Source organism: Quercus suber, unplaced genomic scaffold, assembly GCF_002906115.3.
Source record: "Quercus suber isolate HL8 unplaced genomic scaffold, Cork oak 2.0 scaffold_794, whole genome shotgun sequence".
Classification (NCBI taxonomy): domain Eukaryota; kingdom Viridiplantae; phylum Streptophyta; class Magnoliopsida; order Fagales; family Fagaceae; genus Quercus; species Quercus suber.
In genome coordinates, this window is record NW_027070230.1 from 225696 (window position 1) to 245982 (window position 20287).

The following is a 20287-nucleotide window of genomic DNA, read 5'->3' on the forward strand; positions in this document are numbered from 1 at the left end:
TGCGTAGCACTTATCCTTTTTTATTTTTCCTTGTTTTTTTCACTTTACTGTGCAATGCTTCACTATAATTGTGTATATATATATATATATATATATATATATCATAAGAGAAAACTAAAATATCTTCTATACTCTCATTTTTTCATTCTCTACTCATTTTTTATCTCCCTACTTTTTCATCTCCCCAGTTAATTGGATAGGTAAAAAAGAATCGGATTGATTTCAAAATCGACCAGATTTTTTATTCTATTTTCTTTTCCTTGTTTTTCTTTTTCCTTGCGCCAAGATACTGACATACTTTAAACATAGGTTGTAAAAATTTGTCCCCCGGGTGGGGTGGGGAGGTGGGGAGTGGGGAGCAACTTGCGTACTGTATAATGAAAAAAATATAGGAGTAGAACCAGCTGTTAATTGTGGACTTTCACTAAGTTTCATTCCTTCCATTTCTTCTAGAGTACGTCAAGTTTAATCAACTTCCATAGGAGAGGGACAGATCGAACAAGACTGGGTTGCAATTTGCAAGCATGGATGTCATGAATTTCTCTGTTCTAACTAGGGTGTTCTTATTTTTCAAATTGTTGAAACACACTTGACCTTAGGCCATGCCTTCACACCCAAAAATTTGTCTAACATCTCTCCATCGCAAACCTAGCTAGACCCGTAAATTAAGCTAGCTAGGAAGACCCTGTTGCCTCAATTCCATTAAAATAATCTACATATTTGGAAATCTAACAAACTAGAGTTTGGGGCATCTTTTTCACGTTGTTCATAAAAATTGTGACATGCTTGCAGTGTAAAAAACTATATAGTTCCATTCAACATTTATCACGTATAAATAACATTTCCACAAAACATCAAGATCGGAAACCCCTCTCTCTCTCTCTCTCTCTGCAATCTTGCATTTTTCAATCCATAGCGATGAATATTGCTGCTCCAAATATTGAAAATGCTGGACCTTTCACTCGTGCATGTGGATGGCACAAGCTATTGCCTAATAAGATAGTCGAGATGGCAAAGAAGATTAAGAAACTGGGACAAGATGATCCACGGAGAATTATCCATTCGCTAAAAGTAGGACTGGCTCTCACATTGGTTTCCTTATTCTACTACATCCAACCACTCTATGATCGTATTGGCGAAAATTCAATATGGGCTGTCATAACAGTCATTCTTGTCTTTGAGTTTTCTGTTGGTAAGCTTGCAACTTATTTACCATGATGTATATAAACCAATTTACGGTACAACAGCTTCAGAATTGGAACTAACAATTCCATTTGCAACGTTTTTCTTTTTGATTTTTTCCCAATCTTCTGTAGGAGCAACTCTGGGAAAAGGCTTAAACAGAATGCTAGCAACGTTGTCAGCAGGTGCTCTAGGTGTTGGAGTTCATCACCTAGCAACTCTCTCTGGTGAGAAAGGAGAGCCCATTGTACTTGGATTCTTCGTCGCTATAATAGGTACCATGTTACAGACAGATTGTGATAATTTAATGTTATAGTTCAAAATTCTCAAACTCTAGGTATAATGCATATATGCAGCTGCAACAGTAACATTTGTGAGATTCTTTCCCACAATGAAGGCGAGGTATGATTATGGGCTGCTCATATTCATATTGACTTTCTCTTTAGTATCTGTTTCGGGTTACCGAAAAGATAAGGTGCTAAATATGGCCCATCAGAGGGTAACCACAATCATCGTGGGTAGCTTTATCGCTATTGTTACATGCATCTGTATACGTCCCGTTTGGATTGGAGAGGAACTTCAAAATCTGATAGCTAACAACATTGAAAAGCTTGGGAATTTCTTACAAGGTATATATTTCATGCCCCATATATAAAAATCATGGACACTCCAAAACTCTAGTCATATTTGTGTTGGACATGTCCATTTCAGATATGTCAAGAACAGAACACTCTTACATGTGTTCGTAATGTATTGGGAGGAAAAAACATATTTATGTTTTTAAAGATTTAAACAATTTTTATTTATTAATTTTGAAAACTTAGAATAAACAAAAAATATTTCTATAAAAAAATAAAATATGCCTATTAATTATTTTTTGTAAACCGACTCATGTCCTAATTCTTCAAGAATTACCTTGTGACTATGTCACATGTCCTGTTCGTGACCTTAGTATATAATTCCTTTCCATTCTCTCTTTTAAAAAAAAAAAAAAAAAAAAAAGCTTTGGAGAATCAATATTAACCAATACAAATTTATAGGATTTGGGAGTGAATTCTTCAAAATATCAGAAGATAGGCAGCCCTTGAGTGATATAGCATTTATTCAAGGATATAAAAGCCTTCTCACTTCAAAAAACAATGAAGAAACTATGGTGAGTATAAAATTGTCACCGTAGCCCTCTTGTTTTCACCTCGGAAAAAAAATGAAGTTATTTGAATTCGATCCATGGCTACATGACTTTTTTTTTCTTCAATTTTTTGTAATTATTTTTTAATTTTCAGGCTAATCTAGCAAGATGGGAAATGTGGCACTATCGTTTTGGGCTCTTTCATCCTTGGAAACAATATGTTAAAGTTGGAGCCCTAACTCGGCAATGCACCTACAAAATTGAAGCTCTTAACAACTACCTTAACTCTGAGATTCAAGTAAATTAGCAATACTCAAATTTTTAATGGATAATTTATTTAGCACAAGTCATTATGTATAGAAAACTCTTCTGGATTATGTAGAAACAATTATGTATACTCTTTTTTTTAATCTTTTCTTTATTGCTGAAGCGTATACTCTCTCTCTCTCTCTCACACGTGCACACACACACAGATATATATGATTTTCTATTATTTATTTTGGTTTTTACCCACCCCCTCCCTCCCCTCCCAAAAAATGTTTCCCTTCATATTTTAATTTTCAATAACAGTATCTAATTACAAATAAGTTCACATATATTCCAAATAGTGTAGAAAAAATTGTTAATCTTTTGGTGTTGGTTCTTATTTATATATGATTACAATGATAACTTTGTCTTAAGAGTAAACTTATTTTCAATAGTAATTATTTTTATTCGCTATCTGTTAAAGTAATCATAATATATTATGAAATTTGTTATATGATAATGAATTATTGTTGATTGTTTTCTTAGGTGTCATGTATCATATTAAATTTATGAAATGGTAATTATATATATCTTTCTATTCTTTAATTGAAAATATTTTTGTTTATTTAAAAAAAAAAATGACAAAACTTTCACAAATTTTTTTAATAACTCATTAGGTAGAGTTAATTCACTAACCTATGTTTTGCCATCCTCACAGACGCGCAATGAGTTCGGACGCAAAATTCAAGAGCCAAGCACAAAAATCTGCTCAGAATCTGGAAAAGCTCTTAGGGAATTAGCATCAGCAGTCAAAAAAATGAACCAACCAACATCAGTTAATGCACACATTGAAAACTCAAAAACCGCTATTGAAAACCTGAAATTCATGCTTGATACATACCATTTGGAAGATGCTAATCTCCAAGAGATCATACCATCTGCAGAAGTTGCTTTAACTCTAATTGATGTCGTACCATGCATCGTGAAGATTGCCGATGCAGTTCAAGAATTAGCCTCCCTTGCACATTTCAAGACTCCGGCCACAAGAGTGTCACCATAACAACCATATGTATGTGCTCCATCGATCAGAGAACAATATTGCTGCCACTTTCTGATGGTTCATATTCGATCTGTTGGAGTTAATGGATTTTTCTATTAAATCCAACTCGGCTACAAGAATAATCTTGGCTTTTGATAATATAAGAAGGCTCGATCTAATTAATCCTTCAGCTATGAAATGCTCATCTTGAGGGGAGTGTTACTGATAGTATAATGTTCATTTTTAGACCCCTTAAAACACAACTAGATTAACCTAGTTATTTAGTAAAGTGATTAATTTAGGTAAATTATGCAGATCTAAGTTAACACGGATTTCATATCATTGTAAAGTGTGGAAAATAAAGAACACAATGATATGATAACTCAGGAAAACTAAACCGGTAAAAAACCTGGGGAAGATTTAGCCTAGTTATCCTCAAGGTAAAATAAATCCATTATGAAATAATTGAAGTTTACACAATAGCGACTTAGACCACTAACATCCTATTGTTACCTCGAGTAGGAAACTTACTACCACGATTACGTGATAGCTCCAAGTCCACAGACTACTTTTTCTTAGATTCCCAACAAGCACAAACTCTCCTACTTGTATATCTTTAAGCTCTTGAATTTGCAACTGAATTGATCACCAAACTCTTGACATCAATCTTGAGATTGGAAACCTTAAGTGTATATGAAGGCAAACACCTCTAGATCTCATAAGATATTCACACACACAGCATAAAAAGCAACCATAAAACGTGACTAGGGTTTTCCCTTTTATACTTAAGGCAAAACATAAAACCCTACACATCAAACGGGCTTGGACTGAGTTGGAAAATTTTGTAGAAAAACAATTTGCACGAGTTTCGATCAATCGAGTTTAATTTTTGATCGATCAAGCCAGACAGATTTACACAGTAAATCCTGCAATGCACTCGATTCCAACTTTACACTTTAAACATGTTTTAAGCAAGTCTAAAATAAGACTAAACGTTTTGATCATGGTTTGCTAACATTACAAATTGAAGTTCTAATACATTTAAACCTGAAGTCTTAGAACCCAACAAACTCCCCCTTTGGCAATCCGTGACAAAACACAAACTTAAACAAAATGCTCAAAATTTACAAAAAATAGCCCATTACAAATTCAACCTAACTACTATCTATCAATTGTAAGTGTAGAAAGCAGCACGATTGAATCAACCTGAATATTCCTGAAACACTCAACAAACGTATAGACGCATGTGTGGAAAGTGCAAGTAAAGCAAAATAACTTCTTGATTTCACATAACACAAAATAAAGACATATATCATGAATAACCTTATAAATATAAATCAACAAACAATGTGAAACAAGAAACATATATAAAAACATCATAGTATCTCCCCCTATCATGGAAAACCCCAAAAAAAAAAAAAAAAAAAGACAACATCATGAGCCAAAAATGTAGATACACAAGGAAGCACCTAGATACAATCTAAAACTCCACAGCTCCAAAACAATAAAATCTCTCCCTAACAACAAAATCTCCTCTACAAATGTACTCCCCCTTTTTGTGATGAATTGCCAAAGGGCACTTACTCATCATCAAAAGGAGGTGATCGTCTAATACTCTCCAAATCCACTCGCAAGGCATGAAGCTCATCAAGCATGTCCACCAAAAGTTGACCATAAGCCATTTGAACGGTCACGACAGTCTCCAACATATGACGAATGTTTGAATCATCTGAAGTAGAAGGTGGAGGAACAGCAGCAATAGCAGCAGGATTGACAGACGCCTCAGCAGAAGTATCACTTGTAGAAGAAGAAGGAGGAGGTGCGACATCAGAAGACTCAACCCTAGGGCATTTAAAGCTAGCTCTCATCTGAGTAGCCCTTTGCCTAAGAAAGGTGGCACCTATGGGAGCTATAATATCAACAAGCTCAGACGCAGGAAACTACTCTAATCCTAAAGATAATGAGTCTCGGTCAACTCATGAGGGGTGATCCAAGGATCAGAGCCCTACTAGATAGAAGTACCAGTAATAAATGACATAATGTCATCTAGGGAAAGAGACTCATTATACGGATCAACAGGATGCTGGACTAGTGGCACCTCAAGAGCATCAGTCACTACTGAAGGAGTAATGGTATACTTTTCACCCCGTATCTAACTCTTCACTTGAGTGCTAGAATTATAGGAGTGGATAAAAAGGTTCGAGTAGAACTCTCTGATCAAGGTAGCTAGAGGAGGATGATCAACATCCAACAAAGACAACCAGCCCCAACGGTCAAAGTTTCTCCAATCTCACCATCTAACTCATCTAATAAAAGCTTTCTCTCAGCCCAGACATTCCTACGAATGTTCAGCTTTTCATATGCTTCCTGGTTTTTCTCACTCAGGAACCTCTCACTATTAAAGGTGGGAGAAGAAGTAGAGGTGGAGGTCCTATGAGCTATAGTTTTCCTAACCATGATACTAAGGATCAAAAGGACAGACACAAAAGAGATAGAGAGAGCAAAATCACAAAAACCAAGGGTAAACTACAAGTTAGCACAAAAATATATAGAAAATAACAATCTATATGATGCATAAACAATATCAACACATGATGCATGCTCTAATGCCATGAGAATGAGTTCAATTTCACTTTAAAATCACAAAATTGGCTTGAGCATAGAGTTTATATTAAAAACCCCAATGTTTGAAAACCCACTTTCAAAAATCCAACAAATTGACCAAATTGATCATCACACAAGATAGATAACATAAAATAATGATCCAATCAATCAATCTAACAAGCCAATTTCATCAAATTAAGCTCAATTTAACAAAAACCCAAAATCGGTTAGTTTCAAGCCCTAGAATTTCTGATTTTTCCCAAAACATCAAATTTATCAAATTAATACTCAAAGATCAGTTTTATATTGTCCCACAACAAAAACCCATTGATCGATTTCCAAAGAAAAGGCTTTAATCAACAAAATCCCCAAATTCTCATAGGTTTGAAATTATCCCCAAAATGCATGAAAAAATGCATGAAACATGAAAATAAATGAAAAATGAGGGGCAAAAAGGTCTTACTGGCCTTAGAAGATAAAAACCTTGCAAAAGATTTGAGGGAAAATGACAAAAATTTGAATTGACTCCTTGATCGATCGAAGAGAGAGAGAATAGCTTTTTAAAAAGTTGAAAAAGTGATGAACACGTGAAAAGATAAAGGTTTTAAAAAACTCTCAATGCAATTTTTGATTGATCAAAAATTAAATTCAATTGATCGAAAATTACATTCGATTGATCCAGAACCAATCGAGCAGCGATTGAAATGGTCATATTCAAACCAAAAATTTAATCACATTCTTAATCGTTCGAGAAACAAGTTCGATCGATCAAAAATCTGGAAAAATTAATTTTTTGAAAAATAGAACAATTTTATGCAGAAACACTTCAAAACATTATATTTTATGAATAGAATGAATGAGTATGAGATGAAATGCATTTCAAAATCACTTGTATTGAACTTAGATTTTCCAAAAATAAGATTTTCAATCAATTTTCCTTAAATTCTCAAACTTCAAACACATTTTGCATTAAAATCAAGGAATTTTTAAACTTGGATAGCCAAAACAAAATCACACAAAATAACATGTATAATGTTTAGCAAAACGTAACTTGTGTAGTGTGTGCAACTAGCAAAAACTTGAGATACATGTGAGGTGATATGTGAATAGTAAGTAATCACAATTTCTACAAAATTCATCACATAAATTTGAAAGAGACTATCACTTAAAGAGTTGCGTCATATAACTCTCACATCTCCTATAATAAAAGTTTGCAATCATGTAAGTTTTTTGAGTTGCCTTATAATGTACACATCAATTTTATTTGATCAGAAACTTATTAAAATGGCTAGGATAATGTATACACCAATTTTATTTGATTGATTTAATTATAGTCTAATAATGTACACACCAATTTTAGCATTTAAACCGAGGCTACACCTTATATTCTTTTTGTGCATATGCTACATTTTCTTGAACACAAAATCTTATGATATACACTAAGCTGTTCATAATTGGCTAGTAAACAGTGGTGAGATGATTATTTATGCATTTCTCATTAAATTCAAGTCCAACAATCAAAAGTATGTGACTTCAAGATCAAGATCATATGATCAAAAATTATAAACAACTCTCACACAACATGCACTATAAAGCTCCAACTAGTAAAGTGAAAAAAAAAAAAAAAAAAAAAACCTCATCCAAGCTAAACAAGGTACATAGACATGTCATGTAAATAAATCCAAGAAATAATGCAAAACACATTTTGCTTCCTTTATCTTCTTCCCTTTTTTCTGTTTTTTATTTATTTTTTGGAAAAGTGAAGAAAAGTGAAGAAAACAAAAACAATAAAGAACAAAGGTTACAAAGAGTAGAGCGATAAAGCGCAAGGACCAAGTCAAACAGAATCAATTAGATCGAGCATTTTGCATCCAAAACGTTTTAGATGCAACTCTAGCATTGGAGTTATTATTCACATTAGAATTCTGAGCAACTTCAAGATTGGAATAAAGGTTTAAAACCTTTACCAACTCACCAATAAGTACCATAGGATATTGTGCTTAAGTCACAGGTACTTTTGGCTTATTTGCTCGTTTAGTAGCTTGCAACTTGAAACAGTTTGAATAAATGTGCCTAGACTTTCCACAAAAATGACAAACCCATGCAGGCTTATCATGCAACTTGCCCTTAGGAGGGTTAGGAGCCTTAGGTTTAGACTCATGAAGATCAACTCTAATCTTCTTAGGAGGTATGACTTCTACAGGTTTAGTAGCCTCACTTATAGAGGGTTTGACAACCTCACTCATAGGGGGTTCAGAAGAAAGAACAAAGTTTGTAGAATGGGGTTCAGGCACAGAGATGCTTTCTACAAAACCTAAATCGGTTTTGTCTAAGGGAGACTTTTGAACACTTAGCATGTGATCAAGTTTGGAGCTTGCAGACCTATTAGTTTGTTCTCTAGCAACCGATAATTCAAGTTCCAAATTCTTAACTTTATCAAACAAAAGCATGTTCTCAGTCTTCACATTATTCAACAATTCATTTAGCATAAAATAGTTTCACAAGCAAATTTTTCTTATCAAGTTTAAGAGATGTAATTTTCTTTAAGCCTAGATTAACACTCATAGCATCCTTTGTAGCAACTTTGCAAAATTTATTGTAGGCTTCTTGCAAATCTGCATCCTCAGAGTGTTCCTCATTAGAAAGGTTCTCTTCGACAACAACACTTTCATCAATTACAGCAGTAGCAGTGAAAATAATAAAGTTTCCATCCTCATCATTACCAAACTCATTATCAGAAACTTCATTACCACTAAGGGTTATAGTCATAGCCTTACCCTTAAACCTTAAGAATGTAAGACATTCTGATTTCACATGACCATACCCTTGACAACCAAAAAAATGTTGACCCATAGAATTATTAGAAGGTTGACCTACTTTCTCTTTAGGTTTTTCAGTGTTATTCACTTTGGTGGAATCATTCCTCCTAAAATTTCTAGATTCAGCATTGTTCTTACCTCTTGCCATTCTATTGTTGTTCCTAAGAAAGTTTCTAAAGTTTTTGGCAAGATAGGCAATCTTTGTAGCAGAAAGCTTATCATCAAATCCACTCACATCAACATCATCAACAGACTTAAGATCCATTGATTTGGATTTGCTAATCTTAGGTAGGTCCAACTCATAGGACTGAAGAGATCCTACAAGTTCATCAATAAGGGTGGAGTATACATCCTTGCTTTCAATGATGGCAGTCACTTTGGATCTAAAATTCTCAGTCAAAGATTTAAGAATCTTCTTAACAATTTTAGGTTGATTATAGATTTCACAAATTATATGCAAAATTAACAATATCATTAAGCTTAGCATAGAATTCATCAAAAGATTCATTATCAAATATCCTAATGCTTTTAAATCTAGTAGTTAATTGCTGCAACTTATTGATTTTAACTATATTTGTGCCTTCATGCACAGTCAGGAGGATATTCCAAGCACTATGAGCAATTTTAACATTAGAGATTCTCTTAAATTCTTCCATAGAAACAGCATTAAAGATAGCATTCATAATTTTGCTATTAAAAGCGACTGCTTCTTTTTGAGAAGTTTGCCACTCACTAACAAGAGTAGTGGGCTTCTCCTTTCTGTATTCAAAGGAATTCCAAACTCTCTCATTAATAGATTTCAGGAATGTTTTCATCCTTACTTTCCAATAAGCATAATTATTCCCATCAGAGTGAGGTGGGATAACAAGAGAGTGACCGTGTTCCATGACAACAGGGGTCAAGGATCAACTCTTAGATCAAAGGATCTACAACAAAAGAGCTACCCGCTCTGATATCACTTGTTTGTTTTTAGACCCCTTAAAACATAACCAGATTAACCTAGTTATTTAACCAAGTGATTAACTTAGGTAAATTATGCAGATCTAAGTTAACACAGATTTCATATCATTATAAAGTGCGAAAAATAAATAACACAATGATATGATAACTCGGGAAAACCAAACTAGTAAAAAACTTGGGGAGGATTTAACTTAGCTATCTTCAAGGTAAAACAAATCTACTATGAAAGAATTGAAGTTTACACAATAGCGACTTAGACCACTAATATCTTATTACTACCTCGAGTAGGAAACTTACTACCACGACCACGTGACAGCTCTGAGTTCACAGACTACTTCTTTCTTTTACTCCCAGCAAGCACAAGCACTCCCACTTGTATATCTTTAAACTCTTGAATCTGCAACTGAATTGATCACCAAGCTCTTGACATCAATCTTGAGATTGGAAACCCTAAGTGTATATGAAGGCAAACACCTTTAGATCTCATAAGAGATTCACACACACAGCATAAAAAACAACCATAAAACGTGGCTAGGGTTTTCCCTTTTATACTTAAGGCAAAACATAAAACTCTACGCGTTAAACGGGCTTCAGCTAAGTTGGAAAATTCTGCAGAAAAAAAATCTACACGAGTTTCGATTGATCGAGTCTAATTTTCGATCGATTGAGCTAGGCAGATTTACACAGTAAATCCTGCAGTGCATTCAATTCCAACTTTACACTTTAAACATACTTTGAGCAAGTCTAAAGGTGTCCTCATCATGACCTTGCAACATGGCTTTAAGTGCAAATATTCTACAATGGTCTAGGAGCTACAAACAGGTCTATGGTTGATGCAGCAGCTGGTGGAGCTTTAACGAGTAATACTCATGAGGTAGCCTATGAACTTCTAGAAAAATTGGCATCCAACAACTATCAATGGCCTACAGAAAGAGCAATGCCAAGAAAGACAGCTGGAGTTTTAGAACTTGATTCTATTACCTCATTGGCGGCACAAATGGCAACTTTGTCTCAACAACTAGGTAAAATGAATGTTAATGCTATTCAAACTAATGTTGTTTGTGATCATTGTACAGGAAATCATTCAAGTGTTGACTGCCAAGTGGGAAATCCTTTTGCCCAATCGAGTTATGGACAAGCAAATTACGTGTCAAATCTTCAATGTCAAAATAATCCATACTCGAACACATGCAATACATGTAGAAGACAAATGTAGCGATCCAAAACAACTCAACTTCAATCCGTAATCTTGAGGTGTAGATCGGTCAGCTCTCAAGCATGCTCACAAAGAGGACTCTAGGAACTTTATCGAGCAACACTGTCACCAATTCGGAAGAACATGCAAAGCCAATATCATTGAGAAGTGGGCAAACATATGAGGAGCCAAAAGCAACAAATGCCAAACAAGATGAAGCTGTGGATAATGAGGAGTTAGAGATGAAAGAAGTGGAGCAAGCTGAGAAGACTAAAGAGAATGGAAGAGCTTCAAAATCCAAAAAATCGAGGGAAGTCACTTTTGAGACTTATTCTCCTTCAATTTATGATCCACAAATTCCTTTTCCACAAAGATTAAGAAAAATAATGTGGATGATCAGTTTTCTAAATTTCTAAGTATATTTAAGCAATTGCATATTAATATTCCTTTCATTGAAGCTTTGGCACAAATGCCTAAATATGCTAAATTTTTGAAAGATATTATATCAAAGAAGCGGAAATTGGAGGAGCATGAAATAGTAATGCTGACAGAGGAGAGTAGTGCAATCTTACAAAAGAAGTTGCCGCCTAAGCTGAAAGATCCGGGGAGTTTCACTATCCCTTGCACTATAGGAAAATCTTATTTTGATAGAGCTTTATTTGATTTAGGGGCAAGTATTAATCTAATGCCTCTCTCTGTTTTCAGGAAATTGGGTCTTAGAGAAGTAAAGCTAACCACTATCTCTTTACAATTGGCGGATAGATCTTTTAAATATCCAAGAGGAGTCATTGAGGACGTATTAGTAAAAGTTGACAAGTTCATCTTCCCGGCTGACTTCATTGTCCTTGATATGGATTAGGACGAGGAGATCCCTTTGATATTGGGTCGACCTTTCCTTGCGACGGGGAGAACCTTAATTGATGTCCAGCAAGGAAAACTTGTTTTGAGGGTTAGAGAGGATGAGGTCACTTTTGATGTATTTGAGTCTATGAAATTTCCTTTCGAGACACATTCTTGTTTTCAAATAAGTGACCGAGACATGATCATGGCCGATGAGACTTGTGCAATTGATTTTCTAAAGTTACCACTTGAGGTGTGTCTTACTTGCTCTACACCTGTTAAATTCAATGATGAAGAGGTTAAAGAGTGTGAAAGATATTTGGAGGCTACACCACTCTTTCCTCCTTCAATGCAACCAAAAGTAGAAGACTTAAAATCATGTCAACCAACATCTCCACCAAAGGAACCACCTAAACTTGAGCTCAAACCGCTTCCATCAAATTTAAGGTACACTTTCTTAGGCCAAGACTCTACTTTTCCAGTTATTATTAACAATTCTTTGAATGATGTAGAGGAGGAAAAGTTGCTGAGAATCTTGCGGGAACACAAAATGGCTTTGGGTTGGACCATCTCTGACATCAAAGGAATTAGTCCTTCAATTTACACACACAAGATTTTAATGGAGGATAAATATAAGCCGATTGTCCAACCCTAGAGAAGATTGAATCCATCAATGAAAGAAGTGGTGCATAAAGAAGTGCTGAAGCTATTAGATGCTGAAATTATTTATCCTATCTCGGACAGCGCATTGGAAAGTTGTGCTCTCGGTGGTCAGGACCATTTGTGGTAACCCAAGTTTTTCCCTATGGGGCGGTTGAAGTCCATCATGAACAAAAAGGGACATTTAAAGTAAATGGACAGAGATTAAAACCCTATATGGATGGAGACTTTAACTCAGAAAAATGCTCCATCAATCTCATCAGTAAAAAAGGATGAGAGGATAACATCTAGCTACAGACGTTAAATAAAGCACTTTTGGGAGGCAACCCAAGTTTTTTTTTTATTTTTTATTTTTATGTTTTTTTTTTCCTTCTCTTTATCTTATTGTTTTTTTTTTCTTCCATTTTGTAGGAATAAAGAGACCAAAGAAATCTTCAATGGGTACACAGCTGGACCTCAAGGAAAAATATTCAATTAAAAATCAGGGGAGCATCTCCTCTCCTTTCTCATTCTTTTAATTAGTTTTTCTTCCTTTTTCCCATTGAGGACAATGTGAAATTTAAGTTTGGGGGAAGGGAATTTATTTTATTTATTTAAAAAAAAAAATTGCCTATGATAAGAATATGGTTGAAAATTCTTATAATTTTTAGGAATCATTCTCATTGCTTAAGTCTAGTTGTTAATTCTTTACTTGATCTTGTTTAATTTGATATGATCATTAATTATTGTGCATACCTAGAGAAATTTTATGTGAATTTTGTAAATTTGGATGATCTCTACTTATTCTAGAACTTGTTAAATTACTCTCATGGAGAAATCTTATACAGAATATTACTTGGGAAGTGATTTAGGCATTCTTTGAATCGATTGAGCCTTTCAAGGTTACCTCTTTATTATCTTTATCCCTAGTTACCCAATTGATCTATTCTTAAACTGGGTTGAAGAAAAGAGAACGATATATGAGTGTTTAAAGAGAGAGAAAAGAAGAAGAAGAAGAAGAAGAAGAAGAAGAAGAAAATTGTACAAAGTTCCATTTACTCCAATGTTTTGAGTTGCTTAGTAACTAGGGGTATTCATTACCAATGTTTACTCTTACGTCAAACTGTAACTTGAAATATGAGTATGCAAAAGCACTTCAAGTTTGTGACTTGTTGAGTAACTAGGTGCATCCATCACAAATGCCTGCATTCACATCAAAAGGTAAGTGACGACTTGAAGTAAAAAAAAGAAAAAAAAATGTTTGATGAAGAGAGATATTTAGAGATATTCAAAGGACTGAGAAAAATTTATATTTTAGAAGTGAGAGTGCTCTATTTGTTTAAACCTTATCTTTTCTTTATAGCCCTCACCATAGCCATACATCACAAGCCTAATAAAGACTTATTGATCCTGGGTAATATTTTATTTTATATTAGTGGAGAGTGATTTAAAAAGCAAGCTTATGGCGTTTTTAGAGATCTGTACTTATTTACTTGTTTGCATAAAACTATCCGGGAAGCTAATGATGAAGTGAGAATGATAATGCGATGGAGTTGAGTCTTGAATTAACTTTTGGATTATAAGCTTTATGTAGATCTTTGAGGCAAGGAGAAAAAAAAAATTAAAATTTATGAAGTAAAGCTTGTTCTAGTTGTTTTTTTTGCTCGAGGACTAGCAAAGTCTAAGTTTAGGGGAATTTGATAAGTGTAATTTTTACATGATTTTTATTATCCTCTTATTTATTAAAATTGTTAGTTTTCCTTTATTTCTTTTGATTTGATTTGATTTTTATTTATATTTATCTATTCATTTGTGCTTTGAAGGAATGAGAAGATTTCAGATTAATCTACAAGGGCTTTACATGCAAAGTAGGGCTAGGCCAATTGAATCAAGTCAACTTACATCTAGCCAGGCATGAATTCAAGAGAAGACCAACCCAATTAAATTTAATCCAATTGGAGCAAGGAATCAAAGGAAATTTGCACCAAATCCAAGTCCAATTCGGATTAGGATTCCAACCTGCACATCAGTTAGTATTTTTGGCATAACTTTCGGCTCAGATGTCCAATCGAGATGATTCAAGTTAGGCTGGAAAGTTAACTTAAGGGCTACAACTTTGTAGTTTACCAAGAGCCTTAATTCTGACGTTCCCACATTCTTTCTATCCTTGAGTATAAAACAAGTACTTCCAAAGATTCTGAAATACTTCACATTCGACTTCCTTCCTTTCCATAACTCATAAGGAGTCTTTTTGGTACTGGGTCTGAAGTACACCCTATTAACCATATGACATGCAGTGTTAATGGCTTCTCCCCATAGATTTCTAGCCATGTCTTTGTTATGCAACATGGCTCTGGCCATCTCCTGAATAACCCTGTTCTTTCTTTCTACTACACTATTATGCTAAGGAGTAATAGGAGTAGAGAATTCTTGAGATATACTTGATTTTGTGCAAAAGGACTCCATATATGAGTTCTCAAATTCTTTACCATGGTCACTTCGAATTCGATCAATCTTCAAGCTCTTGTCATTCTACAGTCTTGTGCAAAAAGCTTCAATGTGCTCAGAAGCATCAGACTTGGATCGTAGGAGAATGACCCAAGTGTACCTAGTGAAGTCGTTTACCACAGCCATGATGTATCTCTTACTACCAAGAGACTCAGTTCTAGTTAGACCCATAAAATCCAAATGTAGAAGCTCTAATGGCCTAGATGTAGCTGATGTCTGAGTGCCTGGATGCTAAGCTTTTGTCTGCTTCCCAAGTTGATATGGTCCACACACCACATTACTCATTCTACTAAGCTTTGGTATCCCCAAGATAGATTCATGCTTAGATACAATGGAAAGATGTTTGTAACTAGCATGTCCCATCCGTTGATACCATAAATCTTCATTTGGCAAACGAATACTATTGCACACAATATCAGCATCAGGAACCAATCCATAACAGTTGTCCAAAGTGCGAACACCACTTATGAGTTTCTTTCTAGACTCATCCATGACAAGACACTTTCCCTTTGAGGAAAAGTACCATGAAGTCTTGATCACATATCTGAGTTATACTCAACAGATTCACCCTCAAACCTTCTATATATAGAACATTTGCAATGTCTAGTAGTCTAGGTAGAGAGATGATTCCCTTCCCTTTAATATGTGATTTACTCCCATCACCAAAAGTGACATTACCACCTTTCTTAGACTTGAAAACCTTGAAGAGAGATCGGTCTCTAGTCATGTGTCTTGAGCAACCGTTGTCAATGTACCACAAACATGTGTCCATAACTTTAAATGCGAACTTCATCATAAAACACACTTCGTGCTTAGATGACAGATCAGTGAGAATGGTGCTTTCTTTCATCTGCCTTTTACGAGCTAAGCCTTTAATTTTTACTCTTCTCAAACGAACTTCTTTGCACATTTTCATTCTAAGACAATCTAGTTTCTTCTTAGTCAAACTGAGATCTTTTCCAATAGTCAACATAAGAGAATTCAAATAACTTTTAGACTTGTATTTTCTACGACACTCAAACAAATAGAAATTAGAAAAACAAGATATATTTGAAAACAAAGATCTCTTCAAGCCGGTTACAGCCATGACAACAGGGGTCAATGGATCAACACAACAAAGATTAACCCTAATCAGAGTGTGCCCGCTCTGATACCACTTGGTAGGCTAAAAATGAATTGACCCCTTATGATGAATTAATTGATTAATTAGCCAAATTTAATTAATTAATCAAATTAACATGTAAACGCGTGGTAGCACAAACAAATCACCAATTAAACTAAGAATGCAGTGGAAAATAAATTGACATGGTGATTTGTTTACGAATGGGGAAAACCTACACGGCGAAAAATCCACCAGGTGATTTTAAGGTCACCACTCCCGAAACTCCACTATTATCACAACAAGCAGTTACAAGCAAATGAATATCAGTACCTTATACCAACCTACAGTTGAACCCTTACCCCAATGCCCAATTGGACTTGTTCTATAGTGACAATTTCTCCTTTCAATGCATGGCTCCCAGTACATGACTAACCAATTGCGCGAATCCTAGTATGCGACTTCAATCACCAACTAGAAAAGGTTATTGGCTGCAAAGTTCTTTAGTTCATCCAAACGATGAAGATCAAGAAGATGCTTGGTTACAAAACCCTTCAATGCACAAACACAAGAACTTCTACAAGACTGATGAACTAGGGCAAAACTCTGTCTCTGATCACAATTTGCTTGAACAAACTTTGCTTAACACTTGTGCAACTTATGTCCTTTTTGATGGCTTTTAAAATAATCCTTTTATATGTCTAGGGTTGTGAGAAAAGAAAGCCCAAACACATAATCACGGATTAGAGTTAAAACAGATATGAAATTCTATTTTTCATAAATCTCGACATATACATTATCTGTTAAGCTGCTATCAAGCCACAAGGCTAAACAGCTCTTTAAACCTCGGCAGATGGCTAGCTGTCAAGCTTTAATGACAAGCACTTTTCAGACTTGAATCTTGGACAGACTTGAATGGCTTTAAAACTTGATCTTAAAATAAAGTTTCTTAAAGTACTAAACATATCCTAGATCTAGCCAAATACAAATAAAATGAGTTTTGTCAAATGATTAGCCAATTACACAAAATAATAACATATGTTCCTAATAAGTGAATCACATATGTCCCAACAAAAACTCCCTTTTGATTCACTATTTTCTAGTGAATCTTGTATTTTTCCCTTTGGATTTTTGTGTGCTTTGAAAATATACCATGTAAGGCTTTTTATAGTGGAAAAAATGGGATTTGGAACGACTCTCAAACGATGTGAGATTCATTCCAAACCTTAGTCATTATTGCAGAAAGCTTGTCTTTTTCATGCTTATAAAACCCTAGTTCCGTACGCAGGCCACTGCCCATGTACGTGGGCCGAGAGCCACTTTGGTCTTTTGTTCACAAAAATAGATTTTTACTCATTTAAAATATTATATTTTCCATTTTAATACTTCTCAATTTTTGATATCTGATTGGGCTCTAAATTGGCCTTGGACCTTTAGAGTTCGAGCATCATTGGGGAACAGGGATTCGGGTCGTAAGGGGTAAAAAATGCGGTATTTACACATGTTTCATGTTTTTTTGGATGGTCTCGAAAAAACTTAAATTATACAAAATTTAATAAAAACATAACTTGAATAAATCTACATAAAAAATTAAATAATAAAAAATAAATAAAAGATGTTTCTAAGCCTAGTATTAGTCTTCTTTTCGTTGTAATAAAAGATGTTTATTAAAATAAAAAGTACATGGACCTTATTGGCACCTATAGGAACCCAATTAAATGATAGGAAATATAGTTTTTTTTTTTTTTTTTTTGTTCCACCCAGAATAGTGTGTGTGTATATATATAATAGATTATAGTATACATAATAACAAAATGATAATAATATAAATTTATATGTGTGATGCATTAATTTTTATATTATTTAATGAGTACAAATAAATTATTTCTTACATATTATGTAATAAAGGCATAAGAGTAAATTTATATAAACTATATTTTCTATTCTCTCACTTTTCTCTTCAACCAAACAATAGAGTTTTTCATCTCTCCCACTTTTCCACCCCTCCAACTAAACACACACGAGGGAAAGCTAAATTTTTTCTATCCTTCCACTTTTCAATCCTCCCACCAATTTTTTACCCTCCCACTTTTTCACTCCTCCCACCAAACGGGTCCCGAAGTAATGTGAGACAATTACTTCTTCTTTTTTCTTTTTGAGAAACAAACACACATACAAGGGAGAGAGAAAAAAAGAGTTCTAAGACAAAACTTTTCCACAAACTCCAGTCAAAAGTTATAGAATGTTTTTGTTTATTTGTTGTTGTTTGACCTTTTCTATAATGTGCAGCCACCCCTAGTCTATAATGGTGACACGTTTAGCCTTATGTGTGCCAGCTATGCAAAGAAAGGGGTTGATTGAGGGGGGCTAGGGTGGGCCATGGCCCCTTTGAATTTTCAAAAATTGCTCTTTTTTATAAACAAGGATATCCGAACCTCTTCAAGTATCTGACTATTTCTTTGAGCATATGTAGCCCCCTTGTTCCACACACACCGATTTATTACAGGGAGGAATTCCATAGAGATGGCCCCAAGATACTGGAAAGAGATTTCGAACCCAAAATCTCATGAATATCACGAGACCTTAGAAACCATTAAGCCAACCCCTTTGGGTTTTCAAAAATTGCTCTTCTTCTATTTTTGGTAAAATTATAAAAATTTATGTATAAATTTTTATAACAGCCCCCCTAGATAGGGCTATGAATGAACCAATCCACTCATAAACAGATCGGGCTTGTCTCAATAAAAAGCTCATTCATGTTTATTTGTTTATGAACAAGCTAAGCTTAAGTTTTAGTTTTAAGCTTATTTAATAAACGAGCCAAGCCAGAGTAAAAAATATTGTTCATGAACAAGTTTGTGAATACCAAGGCTCAATACAAAAGTAACAAAACAAGTTGAACCTAGGCTTATTTATGAGTTTGGTAATAAAATTGATATGAGCTTGACAAGTAAACTCATATCCTTCTAAGACTTTAATTAATTATAATTGAGACCACTTATCCAAACCAAATAGACTAGATAATAAACTTGATATAGGCTTGATATTACACTTGTATTGGATCTCAAGCTCAAAAGCATGATATTGAACTTAAGTTTGGGCTTGATATTGAGCTCAAGTTTGGCTTGACTAATGAATCAAGTCAAGCCAAGCCGAGCTCAAGATTTTATACTTTATAATGAGCTTAAATTTGATCATTATTTTTAAGCTCGTATTAAACTCAAGCCAAGCTTGAACATTCTATTTTTGCTTTCGAGCCAAGCTTGAATATTCACTACTCGACAAAGCTCGGCTCGTTTACAGCCTTACCCCCTAGATTTGACTAATACATCAATTTTGTTTCCCAAAATTATTCTTATACCATACGTAACTCATTAATTCAAAGTGCATTTAATGCATTTCATAAAAATATATAAAAGTTTATAAATTATTAATGCAATTTATTTTTCCTCTAATTACTTTTATATATCATAATAGCTCATTCAACTAAATAATATTTAGGAGACATCCTAGAAATACATAAGTAAGTATTTTTAATAAAACCTTTATTTATCTTCTATTGTTTTTAGAAAATTAGAAATATGGCCATTTTTTTTCCTTTTAGAAGAAATCATAAATGTGGATTTAATGGTTAGGAGTAAGATCTCATATATATATATATATATATACACACACACTTCTCTTTTTTTAGAGAGTTTCAACCTACTATGGTGTCCGCTCTTATTATCAGACTAAGACACCAATCAATTTTTGATGTAGGCGAAGATTGAACTACAGATCTATTATTTAACCATCAGAGATTTTATCAGTTAAATTAACTAAAACTCACATATATATATATACACACACACTTGATGTAAATACTTTGTTAACGTAAGAAAATATAAAACTTATAGTAAATCATGTTATAAACATATTTTTTGCGTATATACATGATGTACATATATATATTTAGCCTGACCCGACTCTCAAAAAAATATTTAGCATGACCCCCTTGAAGAAATTTTCTAGTTTCGCCACTAGGAGA

The 20287-nt window shown here is 34.2% G+C and overlaps 2 protein-coding genes across 2 annotated transcripts; both read left to right on the plus strand.

Annotated features, from left to right (window-relative positions):
- The first annotated feature begins 918 nt into the window (after window positions 1-918).
- Window positions 919-3617, plus strand: LOC111999656 (aluminum-activated malate transporter 8). The gene is made up of 6 exons (XM_024031788.1): window positions 919-1192; window positions 1317-1457; window positions 1539-1811; window positions 2223-2335; window positions 2466-2609; window positions 3276-3617. Exons 1-6 carry the CDS (start codon window positions 919-921, stop codon window positions 3615-3617), a joined length of 1287 nt encoding a protein of 428 aa, XP_023887556.1.
- A 7188-nt stretch (window positions 3618-10805) lies between these two features.
- LOC111999657 (uncharacterized) lies at window positions 10806-12033 on the plus strand. Its single transcript, XM_024031789.1, has 3 exons — window positions 10806-11081; window positions 11240-11488; window positions 11602-12033. The coding sequence occupies exons 1-3, from the start codon at window positions 10806-10808 to the stop codon at window positions 12031-12033; spliced, it is 957 nt and encodes a 318-aa protein (XP_023887557.1).
- The last annotated feature ends 8254 nt before the right edge of the window (window positions 12034-20287 follow it).